We start from the raw sequence: 20,796 nt of genomic DNA, 5'->3' as shown, positions 1-20,796 counted from the left end.
CGAGATTCCAGAGTCAATAACTCCTGAGCTAAACGCTGTTACTACACAAATAACACCTCTTTTCTATCGTAGTAATGTAGAGACGCAGCTACAACCCAATTTTCCTCAAAATCAGCTTTCCTCCGCGGTGGACAAAATACATAAGTCTCTATGCATGGACGACTAAGAGACAGATTCCAAGGGACTGTTTGCAAAGTGAAAAAGCGAATACTAAAAAAACAGTCAATAAGTTCACTGTAATACACTGTACTGTTACCAAATTCAGCTCACACATCACTGATGTCCTGATAGTAGTCCTGACTACACTTATTTTTGGAGAAATGTCATTTTAATACATACGGCCAACTTTACTTAATATTTAACATGCGGCTTACTTTACTTAAGACCCTCGGCATCCCATCACAGGCCTTCCCGCTCCTTCAGTTCTCTCCAGCGCTGGAAAGCTGATCCTATATTAACACGGGTTCTACTTCTTGCCTTATTGTAAGCTTTTGCTTTCTTTCTTTGTTTTTATCCTCCATGTCAATGTTAAAACTGCTTTCTGATAATGTCACACATGCGCACTGAACACTCGCTCCACCCATATTGACAAGACACGCACCTTTCTGCTCATTGGCTACACGTTAGTTTTGTTTTTGTTTTGTTTGGCTGCCCAATGCAGTTTTCTGAAGCATTTCTCAAACAACGGAGAACGCTCCTTTAAGTTCCTTGGCTGACAAATATGTTTATGGTCCTAAACATTGCCCGTTTCTTTGTGCTTCTTCAAATCTACTTGAACCGCACACCTTGAAAACCCAGTCTGCTTTGAAATATTTGATGAGAGAAGCCTTGCTGACTCCCTTGTTTCTTGTTGCTGTGCTGTCTTTCCTGGTGTATGACAGGAAAATATCTTCCACAAGCTCACAAAGAGTTTGGCTGTTCTTCAACCAGGTTTAAGCCTCCAACACAGCTGTTACTTTTTAAGTTAACAATTCGGTTTCAACTTAAATATGAAATTGATAATCAGTAGCACCTGCTTGGTAATACTGGTTAGCTCTTACACACCTGTACACTTGTACAACATCAGGGATTTCATATGACCAGATTAATACAAATGATTAACAATAATACCAAACAGGTGTTTGGTTTAAAGCCAAAGGGTAGTCACACCAGATATTTATTTAATTTAGAATTTTCTTCTGTTTGCTCACTTTGCATTTTATTGTAAATTAATAAATTAAGTAAATTAAAGATTTAAAAAAAAGCAATTTTAGTCTACAGCCTAAAATGTTTGACAAATCACATATATTTTGTGCAATTAAAAGTAGAGACTTAAAGTAAATTAATGCAAATAACACTTGATAGAACTGCAAGAACTGCATCAAGCCAGTAACCTATTGACAATGACCCAAAGACCAGCCTGTTGCATTCTTTTGTGATGCTTTTCCACATTTGCCTTACAACTTCTTTAAGATGTTTAAAAATGCATGCTCAGTTGGGTTAAGCTTATTGTGCAATACTTGTGCAAATGAAGACTTCACAGATGAAAACCAAGTATCAAACCAAAGAGAGCTGTTCAGAGCTAATAATTGTTTAAACAATCTATATAACAGGATACACCTGGGCAGCAAGTTAGTTAGTTGTTAGTCAACATTTCTGATCACATACATGGCTCGGTTCAAACAAAAGGCACCATGTTTAGCACATAAAAATGTAAATATCAAGAAATTGTCTGCCAAATGAATGATGTAATTGCAAATATCACTCAACATAGAACACTCCACCGGCAAAACATATAATAGTCTGTTGGGTTAGAATGAAACCCAGGGAAACTTCTAAGCAACTAAAGGCCTCGTTTACTTTGGCTAATTTTAATGTCCATTAACCTGCTTTTGCTAAAGATCATGTGGTCAAGGAAAAGGACTAGTTGAAAAATACTTTGTGGATAAATAAGACCAAAATAAAACTTTATTTTAAACTAGTTTAAATTATTTTAAACTAGTATAAATCAGAAGCATTATTTTTGGAGAAAGGAAAATACTGAATTCAAGCATAAGAACATTATACCACATGGTGGTGGTAGTATAATGCTTTGGGCCTGCATTGCTGCATCTGGGCCAGGACAGCTTGCCATCATTGATAGAACAATTAATTCAGAATTATACCAGTGAATTCTAAAGGAAAATGGCAATGAACTGAATCTTAAGATAAAATAGGTCATACACCACTATAAGGACTAGGACAACAACAACAGCTCCCAAGTCTGTCTACCAAAGAATAATTAAAGAGGAACAAAGATAAAGTTTTGGAATGGTCAAGTCAAAGTCCTGACCTCTATCCAAAAAAGTAGGCCCATTGTATGCATAGGCCCATTGTATGGTTCCAGGGCAGGGGCTGGTTGCTACGTACAGTTTCATAGGCACTACGGAGGCAGGGTCAGATAGTGTCGGCATGGAGGTGTTTAGAATTTTTTAAATATTCAAGGTTTTTGTGGTCTGTTATCACCTGAAATGGATATTTTGCTCCCTCTAGCTAATGTTGACATTCCTGCAGAGCACGGTTCCACACATCATAATTGGCTTCTGCAGCCATCAGTTTGTGGAAAAAGAAGGCACACAAGATATACTTTCCTGGAGTGCCATGATGCTGTGAAAGTACTGCTTTGATCCCACAACTGGAGGGGTTGACTTGACTATGAATGGGCGGTCGGGCTCAGGATGCTTCAGGCTGGATGCTGTGGTGAAGCTGTGCTTGAGTTTGTTAAAGGCAGCTTGGGAGGCCCCAGTATTCTTGGCTTTTCACCATAAACATGCAGCGAGGGGAGAAGCCACAGAGCTGTAGTTTCTGATAAAATGTCAATAGAAGTTTGCAAAACCCAGGAACGATTGCCACTCCTTAATCGAGGAGGATGTAGGCCACTCTGTCACTGCCCTACATTGCTGTTATCCATCCCCACCCCTTTTGACTAATTACATATACTTTTGACTAATTACAATAAACACTTTGTCACTAGTGGCATTTGGTAGTTTTAAAAACAGGAGGAGTTTGTGTCTGAGAAGTGTCTGTCATTACATGTTACATGTTCATTTTATTACACTGTATAAACATATATTAAGTGTCATGGCAAGTCAAGCAAAATGATTTAGAGAGGACATTCAACGCAAAATAATTTGACACAAGTGCTTTATAATAAAAAATATAGTATCCAAAGATAATGATAACAAAAACAACAAAAGTACATAATTAAGTAAAATTAATCAAAAGCTAAACAATAAAATAAGTTTTAAAACTAGATTTACAGACAAACAATGTTAGAGAGGCCCTGATGTTAAACGTTAAGCCAAGAATAGAATAATTACATTCTTTGATCTTTTTAATATTCTGGCTACCACATTTCGAAATGGGCAATGTTTTTTTAGCAAAAGAAATTAACTCCATGCTGGTAAACTGATGACCATTATCAGAGAAAACTCCATGTCTAGGAAAGACTGTCTTTAAGAAACCAATGACAGCTTGGCTTTAATTATAGAGAAATAGTCAGTAACTGCAACATGGCTTTTATCATTGCAGTAAAACAAATCCACTCAAACCTTTCGGTGTGGGCAATCAGGCACAGGATGAGGCATGAGTGGCTCTACTTGTTCCTTAGTCTTATATGTGAGACATATTTCAAATGAGGCTGTGGTCTGACTGAAGTTGTGGTATATCCTTGGCTAGTTCATGACCTCATGGGCTCCTCATGAATTTCCTTTGTATATGATGACATCCACTACTGAAAGTTAGTCTTTCAGTATGAAACTCTAAGCTCTGTTGATGATCCAGCTCAATTGTTTTTCTTATTTGCTCTTTTCTCTCTTAAGACAGTAAGTGAAGCTATGTCAATCTATCCTTGTATGTCTGCACTTTTCTCATGTTCAGAATTTTCATGCTTTTCTACAGCCCGAGTGAGTGAGTGCTGAGACCATTAATTTGTGCATAGAGCACAGTAGGATTCTGTACTTCATGGCTTGTGATGCATAGGCTACTGGCTGCCATCTCTCACCATGTTGCTGCAGTACCACAGCACCTAGCCCATGTTTTGGAGCATCTGCTGAGATTCTAGTGCTCTTGTGCAGGTCAAGAGCACTGTCTAAGCACTGTAATATCTAAGCACTGGCTCTTCTGTAATGATGCATATCAGGTTTTGAAAGCATGCATCCTGCTTGTGAGACCACACCCACTCAATCTTTTGCTGTAGTAGGCATCTGAGTGGAACAGAACATATTGACAGCTGGGAAATGAATTTGGCCAGGTATGTTACCATTCCAAGGAATTTTCTCACTTCCTCTTTATTTTGTGGCCATTTCATGTTGAGTGTTGCTGATATTTTTCTTGGGTCTGGCCTAATGCAGGACATCTCCAAAGAAAGTTAAGACTTGGGGTTCAACCATGACTACTCATGCTCCTGCTCTTTATGTGTCACTGCCTCCTGGGTTAGCCCCTGCCAACAGGCTGTTTCAGGGTACTAGTGCCCCTTTTCCACTGAGGCAGTTTGAGTGCTGGTTAGGAGCCAGAGCCTAATTTGAAACCAGTTCTTTCTTCCAGTTCTTACACCCAAAGCACCAGCTCTGAACCAGGAAAAGTGGTTCTTAAGTAGCACCAAAATGTTGCTGGTCTAGACTTAAGAACCGCTTACAGATAATGTACCATACGTATACTAATGTTTAATACACTTTTACTTTACCGCAATATGATTAATTATCAGCACACATGATAGTAGGTAGCTACATGTTAAGGCTAACTTTTTTATTATACAAATTACATGGAGCTGTACGTACACATTGGATTTGCCGTGTTTGGATGCCAATGTAGGTTCACAAAGCCATGAGCATTAACAGTAATGCAACATCCGCCATTGTTGATGTTGTGTTTGTGTTTTCCACTGCTGCGCTAACGTTGCTGTATAAGGTTGTATACAGTGACATACTGTAAGACTTGGCTCTGTTATGGCTCTCTAGCCCATGGAAAGGCAAACCGGTTCTTAGAAGGATTGCCAGTGGAACCAACATCGAACCAGCACTAGCTCTGAACCAGCACCCGGTTATTTTTGGTGGAAAAGGGGCATAAGTGAGAAGAGCTAACCCCTCTCTCAGACCACCTGGAGGCATGGAAGCCCTGCCCCTTTCACAGTAGGTTCTGGATACTGTGGGAAAAGGCTGTCAGGAGGAACCTCCTCTCTCAGGCACAGGGAGCGATTCTCCACACCTGCCCGGGGGTACAGACTTTTGTCTGTAGTCAGACAAGAAATTAACATGTGTCTAACTTGAAGCCAATTAGTGTTTCATTTACTGTCAGTGGTACAATCCATTCAGCTTTGTCTAGTGTGATGGAAAATTCATCTTGCTTCTCTTCATCTGCATGTACTTTTGCAACACTTTGCAAAATGATAATTTTTTTCCACAGCTGTTGCCTCCACATCTTACACATTTACTTTTTGGGGTTTTTGCTCTTTGCTGATATACAAACGCAGATACCTGGAGATAGGACAGCATCAACTGAAACAAAAGGCAAAACATGGTTAACCACATAGGGCCTAAAAATCAAACAGAAAAAAACAGATAGAAAAGGGCAAATATAAATAGGGCAAATACATGAGGAATACTCCTCACACCTGGAGAAGCACATGATATAAACACATGACCTTAAACAATCTGTAGCAAAACATCTGCCTCTGGTGGTCTGGCAGGGAAATGTTCCAGCTTTTCCTGTTCAGTTTGCTTTGCTTTTATTACCATCATCATGAAATAAACTCAGATTGCTTCCTCTCTTTATTAAAAAAGTATTCCCTAGGATGATGTAGCATGTAGTAGATATAAAAAGCCTATTATAGCTGTTAGAATTGCAAAAAGGGGAAAACAAATAAAAATATTTTAGATAAAAAACACCAATAATCCTAGTTTGCAAGAAAAGAAACAACTTGTTACATAATGCAAAACACTTATATACAATTCATTATCCTTTATTAAAAATAGTCTACCAACTTGGCACAGCTTGAGTTGGCAATGTTACTCCAGTCTTTTTGAAAGCCTTCCTGGTAAATTTTCTTCTTTAATCCTTTCTTCGGTTTTCTCCACACAATCCAACCTGCCTGTACACACCTCTTAACCTCTTTTCTACACTCCCCATCACACTGGGTGATTCCCCCCAAAACTCCTGCACCTTCTTGAACTCAGCCCCCTGTAACCTCACTGTTCTACTTCCCTCCCTGTAGCTCATACACATGTATTCTGCCTTACTACGACTGACTTTCATTCTTCTTATTTCCAAAGCAGACCTCCACCTTTCCAGGTGCTCCTCCACCTGTTCTCTACTCTCACTACGGATCACAATGTTATCCACAAACACCATTGTCCACAGAGATTCCTGTCTGACTTCATCTGTCAACCTGTCCATCATCATAGCAAACAAGAAAGGACTCAAAGCCACCTCCACCTCCACCTTGAACTCCTCTGTCTGACCTACAGCACATCTCACTGCTGTCATATTCCTCTCATACATATCCTGACTACTCTGATGTAAATCTCTGCCACTCCTGGCATCCTCGCACAGTACCATAGCTCCTCTCTCGGCACAATGTCATATGCCTTCTCTAAATCCACAAAGGCACAGTGCGCTTATCCTGATCATCAATGTACTTCATTAATATTCTCAGAGCAAAATATTGCATCTGTAGTGCTCTTTCTGGGCATGAAGCCATACTGCTGCTCACAAATATCCACTTGCTTTCTTAGCCTAGCTTCTGCTACTATGATTAGACAATTATGATTTAACTAAAGGCACGAAATGACAAAAGAAAATAAATTAAGTAATTAAATACTGAATAAATAAACAGAACTACTCCCTGCCTGAATGGTCTACAATTCTTATCATCATTTGTGCTCTTCAACCAAGAAAAGGCATTTTTCCAACCTGAAACCTTTTCTTTGAAAAACACATGCATCTATTTATCATCCATAAATACATCTCTGAAGATGTATAAGATTATAAGATTGTAAGATTAAACTGTGAAAATGAAAAAGAAATTGTAAAAATAGACTATCTTATGTATTCCATAGTTACTAGCACTATGCAGTAATGGTTGGTTCGATGGAGAACATCTTTGTCAGTTTGTAATTGGTAAAAATGAAACTAGGAGGCTGAAAAATATATTGGCAAAGTATCTGAATTTTTCAGTAGGGATGATCACTTTCTAAGTTTGGTCTCTCTCATAGATTTCCTCTCTTGTTGAATAATTCGCCCTCTTTCATTCACCTAGGTTTTAGTCTCTCTTGCATTTTTTCATTCTTCTATGTTTGTGGATAGCTGTATTCACATTAAATATAAATTGTTTTTAGGCCCTGATAAATAAAAAAAATATAACTGAATAAGGGTAACATAAACCTATATATTATTACTGTACTGTGTGTATGTATTGACAGGGCTAATCTATGAGGATGGCATCTGTGTGAAGCCATCAGACTGTCCTTGTGAACACCGGGGAATGCTCTACCCTTCAGGACATACTATACAAGAGAAGTGCAACAACTGGTTAGTCACAACCACTTGTCACACATTGTAATATTTATAATGATTTATATATATATATGTATATATATATATATAAATATATATATATATATATATATATATATATATATATATATATATATATATATATATATATATATATATATATATATATATATATATATATATCATTATAGAAATATTTCTATTTACTCTGTGCCTGTAATGTCTCTGTCTCTTTTAGCACTTGTGTTGGGAGTGTATGGAACTGCACGGAGCACAGCTGCCCAGGTTCATACTCTATCAGTCTTTAAATCTGTCCCTCTTTTTATTCAGTCCCTATTACTTGTACACACTCCACCTATCATGACTTAAATAAATAAATTACAAATTCTGAGTACTGAGTACCTGTTGGAGTTATCAGGACAGATCATGTTTTTTCAGTTTTTGTTTTTTCAAATTTAGTTAAATTAAAATGTATTTATGTTATTTAGAAATATTTAAAACAATGACCATTGCATGAAGCAACTTTAGATCCAAAGCAACTGGTGATGGTGGCAAGGAAAACTTCCTTTGATTGGAATAAAGAGGAAACCTTGAGAGGTATCAGCCTGAAAACGTAAACCACCCTCTTCTGGGTGACAGCAGATTGTGGGAACATGACTTGTTATTCATCCGTTAAAGCAGCACTGCTTTCTTAACATATAATATTCATGATATTTGCCTTTACAGAAGGCTCTTCCTAACCTCCATTTCTAGATTGTTATTACATTTTTCATAATAAGCACTGATCTCACTTTTTAAATTTGTATTACCTGATAACAGGATTGTGGTTATCAGATCAGTCTCTGAAATGTTCTGTTCCAAGTTATACAAAACACTGGAAACAGAATAAAATATGTGCATGACATAAAATTAATCAGTTTGAAAAATATTTCAGATTCATTGCAATGGAAGTCAAATATTGATTCAGAGTACCTGACACTATTGGAATGGTAAATTACATTCTTGATGCCGATAAATGTAAGCACAAACTCCAGGTTAAAAAAATAATTGGACAAAATTCTTTATAAGACAGTTAAATCATTTGTCTTGTATTCATTTACCTATTGTATTCAGTGTATATATTTATACCCTTACTGTTCCAATACTTTCAACAGGGACTGTAGCCATTAGAATTCATTACTGTTCACAAGTATTTGATCGCTGTTTGAGAGACCAATATTTGAATATTGAAATAATTTGTACTTGTTATGTAATCTGTACTTGTTATGCTCCGAGCCAAAAATGTTTTGGAAGCAGGTAGCAAAAAGCTTGTGTAAAAGAACAGACTTAATATATTTTCAATAACTTCAAATAATTTCCAAATGAAGCATTGTTTTTTACACCAGATGCAATGCTTTATGGTTTGCATATCCCATTCATTCTGTGATGCATTTTACATTGGGTTATGCTCTAGCATAAGTTTCTGTGTCTTCTTTCACTGATATAGTTAATATAAAATGCAGAATGCATGCTGCTTGCATCCTGTTTAGGATGTGCTGCATTGTGAGGAGTTTAATATATGATGCTCTTTCAGTCACGTTTTTATAAAACATAGTAGCATGTACATGTAGCATAATTTATTTCACTGAAGAATAATTCTTATATAGATTATAAATCTTAATAAGGTATTATTGGGAATAGGCTAACTGGATGTTCTTATTATGTTCATGACTCTAGCTCTAAATCTTCCCAACAGTCCTAATACAAAAATAATGTGGCTGATAAACATGTAATGTGTGTTATATGTTGCAGGGGAATGCTCAGTTACAGGAGACATGTATTTCCAATCTTTTGATGGTCATATTTACACCTTCCCAGCTACATGTCAGTATGTTTTATCCAAAAGTCGAAACCCAGGCGGGTTCATTGTGACAATCCAGAATACTCCATGTGGGCCTGTAAGTGATTTAACACTGTCATTTTAACAAAGAATTTTCAAAATGTTTTTGATTCCACTCGAATGTAAAACCTTTGAGATAGTTTACTCTTTCCCATAGCTTCATTGTGTGGCTCATCAACTTTATACCTCTGTAGTTGCTACATCTCTGCACATCACACTTATTCTTAAAGATTGGCACTATAACACTTCTCCATTTCTCAGGCATATTTTCACTCTCTAAAATTGTTTTGAACAATCTAGATATAAACTCCACTGCTGTCTCTCCTAGACACTTCCACACCTCCACAGGAATGTCATCTGGACCAACAGACCTTCCACTCTTGATTCACCTCAGAGCCTTCCTCACCTCATCCTTTCTAATCTTTCCTACTGTATTTCTTGCTCTACAATATTCACTTCTTTCTCCCATCATTCCCTCTTATTTTCATTCATCAGCTCCTCAAAATACTCCTTCCGTCTCCTCGCCTGTTAGCACCTTTCCATCTCTATTTTTAATCACCCTTATCTGTTGCACATCATTCCCATCTCTATCTTTCTGTCTCATTAATCTGTATAAGTGCTTCTTACCTTCCCTTGTGTCTAACCTGGCATACAGCTCATTGTATGCATTTAATTAGGCCTTTGCCACATCCCTCTTCACTCTGTGCTGTGATTACTTGTTGATCTGTTTACTTTCTTCAGTCCTAGCTAGCCTCTTCCTCTGAATGCTGTCCTGTACTTCCTCTCTCCACCAACATGTTTCCTTATCTCCTTTTCTCCTTCCAGATGACACACCTAGCACCCTCCTAACTATCTCCATGATCACTTCTGCTGTATTTTCCCAGTCATCTAGAAGCTCTTTCCATCCAAAGCCTGTCTCAGCTTCTGTTCCTTATGACATTCTACCGTTTTCAACTTGCAGCACTGGGTCTTCTTTTCTATCTTTCCTATCCTCTTCTTCCTGACCACCAGAGACATCCTACACATCACCATCTATTGCTGTTTGGCTACACTCATTCCAACCACCACTTTGCAGTCACTAATCTCTTACATATTACCTGTTCTATGAAGAATGCAGTTCACGTGCGTACTACTACATCCACTCTTGTAACTCTATGTTCTCTTCTGGAAATAACTGATAACTACAGCCATTTCCATTCTGTGAGTGGAACACTGATGGCTCTAGCTAATGAAAGTGGGGTTTGGACCAACTCTACTCTTACCACCATCTATTTTTCTAGGTTCCTTTCCTTAACAGCAAACCTGCCCATCACCTTCTCATCATCTCTGTTTCCCTCACCAATATGCCCTTTGAAGTCTGCTCCAATCACTACTCTCTCCTGTCAGCACATACTCTCTATCACCTCATCTAATTCACTCCAGAATCTCTTTTTCTCTTCTAACTCACAGCATACTTGAGAAGCATAATCACTGATGACATTCAATGTTACCCCTTCAATTTCTAAGTTCAAACTGACTAACTTGTCTGACACGCTTTTCACCTCTAAATCATTCCTCATAAACTCAAAACAGGATCACTTCTACCCAATTTCACTTCCTATCCACACCATAATAAAACATTTTGTATCCCCCTCCAATTCTACATGCATTCCTAACCTTGCACCTGGTCTCCTTCACACACAGTATATCTAGTTTCCTTCTAAGTGTTTAGAGTCCTTATTCACAGACCTGTACTCCTGCCTTTCCTCTTCTCTCTCTCTCTGCATATGAACCATTCTCTCTCCTCTCCTTCCTCAACCAACTGTAGCCCAATTTCCTGTTGACCTACAGGGTTAATTGTTGTTAACCAGGGCCTTGACAAATCCGGTATGCAGTTCACACTGACAACTCGCATGTTTAAATTTGTCACACTGGATGTTAAGTTTTATGCTGGTTGCCCTTCCTGACACAACCCTAATGCATTTTTTAATAATAATAATGCATTTTATTTCATGGCGCCTTTCAGAACACCCAAGGTCACCTTACAAACAATATACAGGTCATTACATAAGACAAAACACTTAAACAAACAGCATATATATAAAGTGCATTTAAGTCTCAATAAAACATGTTATAAGAAAGCCTGTATAAAAAGATAAGACGCATTTTTTAAGTCAGCAAGCACTCGCTATTGAGAACATCGAGGGGAAGAGAATTCCATAGGCGGGGGGCAACATAACTAAAAGATCTGGCACCCATAGTAGTAAGTTGAATCCGAGGTACCACAAGAGAAATTGAAGATGAAGATCTGAGTGCACTTGAAGGAGTGTAAACCTGGAGAAGTTGAGTAAGGTATTGTGGTGCAAGATTATGAAGTGCCTTATAAGTGAGTAGCAGGATTTTAAACTGAACTCTATATTTTACTGGAAGCCAATGCAATTGCTGGAGAACCGGAGAAATGTGATCAGTATAAGGTGTTCTAGAGAGAACAACGAGCTGCAGAATTCTGAACCAGTTGAAGCTTATGCAGCAATTTGGAATGAATGCATGTAAGAAGAGCATTGCAGTAGTCTATACGTGAAGTGACTAGTGCATGAATGAGAATTGCAGTATTATTATTTGAAAGAAAGGGACGGAGACGATTAATGTTGCGCAAATGAAGTATGCAATACGTGTTATATTATTAATTTGAGCTTTAAAAGATAGTGTGCTATCTAAGATGACACCCAAACTTTTAACCTGAGAGGAAGGACAGATTGCAGTATTGTCAATATGTAAAGAGAAACAGTTTAGACACAACTGATCTAGTGCCAACAAGCAGAGCCTCAGTTTTATTGCCATTTACTTTCAGAAAGTTCGCTGAGAGCCAGTCTTTAATTTCAGCTAAACAGCTTGACAAAGACGGTGGAGGGAAAGAACCAGTGGGTTTGGCAGACAGGTAGAGTTGGGTGTCATCCGCATAGCAGTGAAAATTAGTACCATATTTCCTTAAGATATCACCAAGAGGAAGCATATATATAATGAAAAGAAGTGGGCCCAAAACAGATCCCTGTGGAACACCAGTGATGACTGTAGATGTTCTTGAACTAAACCTTTTAATTGAATACGCTGACTGCACCCAGATAGATATGACCTAAACCAAGACAGAACAGTGCCAGTAATACCAATGGAAACAAATCTGTCAATAAGTATGTTATGTGAGATAGTATCAAAGGCAGCGCTCAAGTCTAGAAGGACAAGTATAGTTAAAAGCCCAGAGTCAGCTGCCAACAGTAGATCATTGGTTATTCTGACTAGAGCAGTCTCAGTGCTGTGGTGGGGACGAAAACCGGATTGAAATGTTTCATACAAGTAATTGTTGGACAGATGTTCATGAATTTGAGTTGCAATACACTTTTCAACTACCTTAGAGATAAATATTAAGTTTGAAATAGGACGAAAATTTTCAAAATTGAATGGATCACCCCCTGGTTTCTTAAGTATGGGTGTGATAATAGCAGATTTAAGAGATGGAGGTACAAAACCAGAACCAAGTGAAGCATGAACAATTTTGATAATCAACAGCAAAAGGGCTGGTAAACAAGCTTTTACTAAAGGTGTTGGCAGAGGGTCTAACTGACAAGTTGAAGATTTAGATTTACCTATCAGACCTACTATCTCTGAGATAGTTGGCAGTGTAAAATTAGAGAAAACAGAGTGAGGAGGTGTGTGAGTGATAGACTGACAAGAATCATTGTGAAGGGTACCAGTAGGTAATTGCCGATGTACATTCTCAACCTTAGATATAAAAAAAGTCAAGAAGCGATCACATAGGTCAGTAGAATACATATCAGATGGCAAAGAATCAGGTGGTTTCAGAATATTGTTACCACCAAGAAAAGAGACCTAGAGTTCTCATTGCTAACTCCAATTATGTTGGAGTAGTAATCGGATTTAGCTTTAGTCAGTGCATTTTTATAATTTTGAATATGTTCAGTATACATTTCTTTATCAACAGTAAGGCCAGACCTGACGTATAGCCGCTCTAACCTACGGCCTTTAGTTTTAAGTTCATGCAGTTCAGGTGTAAACCAAGGAGCTGAATGTACAAATGAAACAGTTCGAGTTTTCACAGGTGCGAATTCATCTAAAATCATGCTCAGTCCATCATCGTAATATTTTACCAGTTCATCAACCCTCTCTATTTATCACTGAAATCACTGGCTTACAACCCCTGTGGCTAGATTGCGGGATGTCCTGTTATTTAATTTGGGTTAATCAGAATGATTTCATTGCTGACAGGTATATGGTAATTTCTTGTGAATCTGATTTCTTTTAACAGGGTATGTACACTTTTTATATACACAGTGTTATCACTTGATATGGAACGGTAGTATTGGCACATATTTAATGATTACATTCCACTAGCTGTGAAGGAAACCATTTTGGTCACCTGAAACATAATGTAGTAAATATATTTATTAGAATAGTAAATATCTGTGGAATATGTAAATATCTGTGTCTATCAGATTTATTTTACTTTGTCACAGCTTTTTTTACTTCTATGATCTCTCATGAATAATTGCCTATTTACTGAATTACATAATTACTAAATTATCTAAAATGTAAGCTTTAGATTCATTATTTTGTGTTACTTGTTTAGCTGTTCTTGACTGGTGCTTGTAATGACTGTGTGTGTGTGTGTGTGTGTGTGTGTGTGTGTGTGTGTGCGTGTGTGTGTGTGTGTGCGTGCGTGCATGTACTGTACTGTTCTGTTCTGTAGAATTTGGATGGGGCTTGTATTCAGTCAGTGAACTTGGTCCTGAATGAGGACCCTCGCACTGAGGTCATGCTCAGCCACAGTGGGGAGGTGTACATGGCAAGCCAGATCCGTGTCTCTCTGCCATATTCAGATGGTAACACATTGCTGTTTCTGCTACAGACAAAGATACATGTACTGTACTGTGTACTGAACATTATGTACTTATGTTTGACTTAATTGCACACATTTTTATTTTTCTACACAGAGATATTTCAGATCCAGGAGCTATCATCCATGTTTGTACAGTTAAAGACAGTGCAGGGTTTACGGCTACAGTACAACTGGAAAGAATTTCGACTGTACTTGCAGCTTGGGGAACTGTGGCGGGACAATACAGTGGGGTTATGTGGTACCTTTAATGGTAATATGCAGGATGACTTTCTGTGAGTATCTTGTGTTTTATCCTATTTTTGTTCCATGATTTTTCACTTCCTGAAATTCCTAAATCCCAAAGTTGTTGGCCAAACACATTACTGTTGGTCACCCATTATTTAACATTTTGTGTCAAGTCATAATGCACCCATTTAGAAAATCGAACTTCCCTATTTTAAGACTACAGTGTGACAGATTTAGTCTGATCTAGGCTGTTTGTAAACTTGATTTGAAAAATTATCCCCTGCTATAATCACAGTCTCTTTTGTCTAGCTATGTCTTATATTTTGTGTTTTTATTTTGTTTGTCTTTGTGTTAATTTGTCTATTGTGTACTTTTTAGTGCACCCTCAGGTATGATAGAGAGCTCTCCAAACTTGTTTGGGAATGCTTGGCGCTTGCCATCAGCCTGCATGCCACGGCCCAGTTTGTCTCAGCTGGATCCGTGCGATACTCATCAGCAAACCGGTAACACACAGACACATTCTTTTAAAGAAATTATTATCTGTGTGTTGGGCCTAGCTATCTGTTACACATTCATCAATCCCTGTGCAAAGTCATTTGTTACACACTGTTATGTTTACATTTGTCATATAATTATTTTTGATCATGTTGAAGGTTCTCATATTGTAAATGTAAGGTTTCAGAGTTTGATTTGTACTCATATAATGAATGGACAGCACGAGTGTCTCGCTGAATTCAACCTACTGTGCATATATATGTCCATCTTTTAAATGTCCTTTGTCATTAGCATATGTTAAAAACACATACCCTAAGCACCCACAATAAAACTTTTTACTATGTCTTTTAAGCCTTCTTCTGAATGTCCCATTTTTAGGCCCACGGGACATCTGTACAAGGTTAAAAAATATTTAAAATTGAATGTATTAATTGTGGACGTCTTGAACGTCTTACACTACAGACTTATTTCAGAGATTATTTAAACTATATTGCTTATTGACTAAATAAACAGTCCATTTTTAAAAGTAATTTACATTTGTAGTTGCACTCACTGTGTCCAAAATTCATGTAAACAAATGTGAAACATAACTCTCCCTGCAGTGACAAATATTTACAGTTTGATCACCTTCCCAGTTTATCCATTTTAGTACTGCACCTGTAGATTTGAGGAAAAAAAACAACAAAAAATCATTGTAAATGTGCAAAGGCAGCTTGTAGTCATACACGAAGTCTACATATTTTTATGGAAAATGTAAAAGTTTGAATGTTGTGTGCATCCTGCCTTCTGCACTACCAACTGTACTCTAACCTAGCTGCAACAAGTTGTTCAGACTTGTTAGTCATGTGAACTGCACTTAAAGTTGGTTTCCAAGAAAATATGAAGAAAAAAAACCCCTAACATTAAGGACATTCTTAAGCATAACAGTAAACTAGCTGGTCTTACTTTTGTTGTGATCAACTAGCTCACATTAATTGGAGGCTAAATGAATACAGTAATTTCAGATTTGTCTTCATGCTAATCTTGTACATTTATGCTAATTCTCTGCCAATTAATATGCTTTTCCTGTAAGCCTCAACCTCTCCCTCACACATACACTTAACATCCACTTTAATAGGAACACTTGGTGAGTCTGCAAGCTGAAACTCCTTTTTAATGAGAGAGATCAGAGTAGAATAACCAGACTGGTCTGAGACAGGAAGTCTATAACAGCTCAAATGTTGAGCAGAGCCATCCACATCAAAGCTAGAGGTGAAACATGAGAATTTAGAACAAGAACAAGATGGGCTACATTAAATTTAGAACAATAATCTGAGGCTCCTTGACACAGACTCACCCAAACTGGACGGACAATGGACCCAAAACTGTAGAAAGATGATTTTAAAGGTGATTTATTTTACTGATTTTTATTTCAGTTTGCATGAATCTATGGCCATCATAGCTTATGATTCTTGTTTTTTAAAGTCAGGAGTAGGAACCAATGTGGCCCTCTTCTGTAGTAGCCCATCCACGTAAAGATTCAATGTTTTGTGCATGTGCATCATTATTTATAGGTGTTTAAAAAACATTATGCATTACATTTAGATTAAACATTTAAACATAAGTTAAAAAGTAAAATTCAATTTTCATTACTCCTCTATTCAAGTATGTAATGTTTCACTGGTTACCACCCAACAAGTATGCTGATTGACCTACATTCTTTTGATGTATCACAAACAAGCTCTTATTAGAATTTCTGTACATAGATGTTTTCGATGTCAGCTGTACAGGCTGTGATACATATTTTTTGTTGTTGACTTTTACAAATCTTTATTGACAACATTTTTACCATGTTAACACAAATATTTAAACATGAATACAAAAAAAAAAACGATTCCAGGGAATGATGAATTTAACATTAGGCTTAGCCCACAGCCTAATTGGGGTCATTTAAGCTGAATAATTAAGCTGAATATGTGTCTGTATACTTATATTGTCTGGATTCAGCATCCTATGCCATGGAGAAGTGTGACATATTGACACAGGAGGTATTTGCTGTGTGTCATGAGCATGTAAGTCCCATGGCCTTTCAGCTGCAGTGCCGTGCAGATGTGTGCCGGTGTGGAACACCGTGTCTTTGTTCTGCTCTTGCCCATTACACACGCATTTGTAGAAAGCATAATATCATCATTGAATTCCGCTCACATGTGCCTGAATGTGGTGAGTGAACAAGAATGCCTTTATTCAACTTCTAATCAGCACTACCAAACATTTTATAGTCATTTATGTCCTTGTCCCATTCTCTTTATGTTGTGCAGCTGTGACATGTCCACCAACAATGGAATATGGCATGTGTGTGTCATCTTGTGAACGGCATTGCCTCTCCCTGTCACTCCCACAGTTTTGTGGAGATGAGTGTGAGGAGGGTTGTGTGTGTCCTCAAGGAACATACTACAACATGTACACACAGACCTGTATTAAAAGGTAAAGTGGCTGAAACCCAGCTTTCCATGACGTAAAAGAAAGCCTGATATACTGATCTGTTTGTCACAGCAATTTTACTCTTCATTACAATACAATACACAGACAACATAACAGTCAGGCAGTCCCAATTTTACACTTACAGTCTGAAGAGTTTATAAACACTTTCATGTTTCACTTTATTGATTGTTCAATCTGAACATAAATATTAGTATAAAATAAAGCTAATTGTATAGTATATGTATAATTCATCATATATACCAAATATTAAAAGTCTACACATCTCTAATTAAATTGCAGGTTTTTGTGATGTAAAATATGAAATCAAGCTGTCTTCCAATTCCTTTAATGTGACCTATGACCTGTACAACTCAATTGAAAAACAAACTGAAATATTTTCGGGAAAAGTAAAAATAAAAAACAAAAATAATGTGGTTGAAGAAGTGTGCACACACTGTTATAACTGGGGTGTGCCTGTGTTCAGAATTAAGAAATCAAAATCAAACATGTTAAATATGGTACCTTTTAACAGTGAGATCCCTCTGATGCTTTGAAAGCTCTCTGCAGACAGTCATCATCAAGTGACAACAATCTCCCGTATTTTTCATAGGTCTGAGCTATGGGGTAGGGTGGCAAGATAGAAGCCTTTTCTTTTAAATAAAATCATCTAAGCCCAGCATGGATGCAATTTTGAAAAAAGACATTTGAAGTCTCCCAGAAGCATGTGGGAGAATGTGTTATGGTCTGATGAAACCAAGGTTGAACATTTTGGAAATAATTCCAAAAGGAATGCTTAGTGCAAAAACAACAATGCACATCACCAAAAGAACACCATACCCACAGGGAAGCTGGAACTGGGGCCTTAGTCAAGGTAGAGGGAATTATCATACACAGAAAGCTTTCTGCTAGAAAGATGAAGATGAAGAGGAACTTCATATTTCAGCATAACAATGACCCAAAGCATACATCCAAATCAACAAAAGAATGACTTCACCAGAAGAAGATTAAAGTTTTGGAAAGGCCCAACCAAAGCCCAGACCTGGATTAAAAATTTGTGGGGTGATCTGAAGATGGCTGTGCTCAGGACATGCCCTTGCAATCTGACAGATTTGGGGCACTTTTGCAAAGAAGAGTGTTTATGCAACACATTATTTAATTTTTTTATTTGGAAAAAAATATATATATTTCTGTTTATTTTTCAATCAATTTGTACAGGTTATAGGTTATATTAAGGGTGGAAAAAGTTATGAAATTATTTATTATTGCTAAATTATTATTAATTCTTGGTCTAATTTTTTTACATTTTAACAGGGGTGTGTATACTTTTTATATCCACTGTAGGTATGAAGGGTAGTTTTCCACATGCAGTCCTTCCATTTTAAGGGGCCAAATGGAAATATGTCCTTCAGTGGATAACATTTAGACCACGAGTGTTAAAAAACAAACCTGGTTTCTGTCATGTTGCCACATGGAGATTTACATTGCCATATAATGTATTGTAATGAAATTTTTAATGCAAGGCACATATGTACTGTGTAGGAGTGAATGCCCATGCTCCTTCCTGGGAGCTGATTACTCTCCTGGAGATGTAATTTTGACATCATCAGATATACAGTAAGATTCTGGCATATAATTTTCTACTGAAAGCATCTTGACTAATTTTTCTATTTTGTCAATGTATAACTAATTAAAAATTATAAACATGTTCTGCATGTAGAATTTGTCAAGATGGAAAATTTGTCTCACAAAGCATTATTACAGGTGAGTGTCATTATTTATGGCTTCACATATCACTGAAATCTGAGCCTCAATGTTGAGACAGTCGCATTTGGTGCATTTGGCATGTTTTAGTGTGTGCAGCTTGAGTAAACATTTATATATAAATATATTTATATATTCATGTACAGTATATCCCGAATCTTTACAAGGAGATTTGGAAGAACTGGGGATTTTGGATCAAAATAACATTGTTGGATCAACTATTATTGCATATGTCATATATATCATATATATTTATATTTGTACTCTCTCTTCAGATAAATTTTGCCCTCCAGGGCAGGTTTATGAGGACTGTGAGAATATAGTGGAAGGACTTTCAGCTAGTAAAGGTTTAGCTTGTGTCCACACTTGTGAGTCATACCTTCTTAACCTGACCTGCTCCAGCCATGAGCCCTGTGTTCCAGGCTGTATGTGTCCATCAGGGTAAGTATACAGCTGGTTCTATATCTCCTTCATGTTTACTCTTATATAGTATTACTTATTCAACTTAGCAACAGTTATTTTAATCAAAATAATAACTGTCAATTATTTGAAAATAAACACATACAATTATTTATATATATAATTGCTTTGATTTAAAGTATGTTATCTCATTTAATCTCATTAGATATTTAATCTCATTTTAATTAAGCAGGGTTGTAAAGTAGAAGGGTCCAATCTGTAATAACAAATTATTTTTTATTTTAAATTATTTTTATATAGTTCCACCTGTGACTAAGGGGCAGAAAGGAAAATGTTATTCTAGTTGTGTGGCTTCAAACATTATATTACAACATTCAGCCACAATAAGCCACGATAACAGAACAAGAATTTTTAGAAACTTCATAAATTTACTATTCCATCAAGGGTGCTTGTAATGTTCAAGGCTGAAGTAACAAACAAAATACTCTCACAAATAAGTGTAACAGACCAAAGAATGCATTCTCTTAAACAGAAAAAAACAAACCCTAGTTCTCACATTCCCATTTCAAATTCATATTCTAGCTAGAAATTCATTGTATGATGAGAAATCTCTCAGCTTACTTGTTTAGCAATTAAAAAGTAGCACTGGTTTTAATAGTGGAAGCATTCATTGCTATAATGATAAAAAGATACATGTGACCAAGCTGATTTAGAAAGAGATCATTAATTCACTTACTTTGGCACAAACTTCAATTGTTTTGATATGATGATTTTTACCTTTGACTGTCAAAGCTGTGGAGCTTGAGTGACTCCTGCTTAGCCTGTATTTGTTTGTCATTTGATATTTTTAATGATGGTGAAACACACAGAGGTTGAAGTGCCAGAACAACTTCTGTGACACAGAAGTGCCACAACGACTAAAAGCCACCCTGAACTGTGAAGCAAATCCATTCACCAGCTATTATCCAACAGAGACAATTGATTTCAGGATATGTTGTGCTGTTTTAAACAAGTTCTGTTTGGAAAAAAATTGGTTTACTTATGAGTGTTGTATATACAACAAATACTGAAACTTTCAAAAGAGGCCAGAAATATAGAAATGATGAAAACAATTCTGAACAAAAAGGTTTACAAA

At 36.9% G+C, this 20,796-nt stretch overlaps 2 protein-coding genes across 2 annotated transcripts in view; one reads left to right on the top strand and one right to left on the bottom strand.

Moving 5' to 3' along the window:
• The window catches only part of ptpn5 (protein tyrosine phosphatase non-receptor type 5), a 551,551-nt gene that overhangs the window by 112,902 nt on the left and 417,853 nt on the right, over positions 1 to 20,796 (bottom strand). The window lies entirely within an intron of this gene.
• The window catches only part of otog (otogelin), a 68,718-nt gene that overhangs the window by 11,178 nt on the left and 36,744 nt on the right, over positions 1 to 20,796 (top strand). The window contains exons 13-23 of the mRNA XM_060858822.1: positions 7,437 to 7,545; positions 7,769 to 7,815; positions 9,322 to 9,467; positions 14,151 to 14,283; positions 14,395 to 14,572; positions 14,904 to 15,028; positions 17,007 to 17,219; positions 17,318 to 17,483; positions 19,020 to 19,094; positions 19,198 to 19,241; positions 19,517 to 19,682. Coding sequence (XP_060714805.1) covers positions 7,437 to 7,545; positions 7,769 to 7,815; positions 9,322 to 9,467; positions 14,151 to 14,283; positions 14,395 to 14,572; positions 14,904 to 15,028; positions 17,007 to 17,219; positions 17,318 to 17,483; positions 19,020 to 19,094; positions 19,198 to 19,241; positions 19,517 to 19,682 — 1,402 coding nt within the window. The remainder of the gene's footprint in view (positions 1 to 7,436; positions 7,546 to 7,768; positions 7,816 to 9,321; positions 9,468 to 14,150; positions 14,284 to 14,394; positions 14,573 to 14,903; positions 15,029 to 17,006; positions 17,220 to 17,317; positions 17,484 to 19,019; positions 19,095 to 19,197; positions 19,242 to 19,516; positions 19,683 to 20,796) is intronic.

This window comes from Tachysurus vachellii, chromosome 23 (genome assembly GCF_030014155.1).
Source record: "Tachysurus vachellii isolate PV-2020 chromosome 23, HZAU_Pvac_v1, whole genome shotgun sequence".
Classification (NCBI taxonomy): domain Eukaryota; kingdom Metazoa; phylum Chordata; class Actinopteri; order Siluriformes; family Bagridae; genus Tachysurus; species Tachysurus vachellii.
Note: the sequence above shows the minus strand (reverse complement) of the source record. Positions and strands in the feature narration are given on the sequence as shown.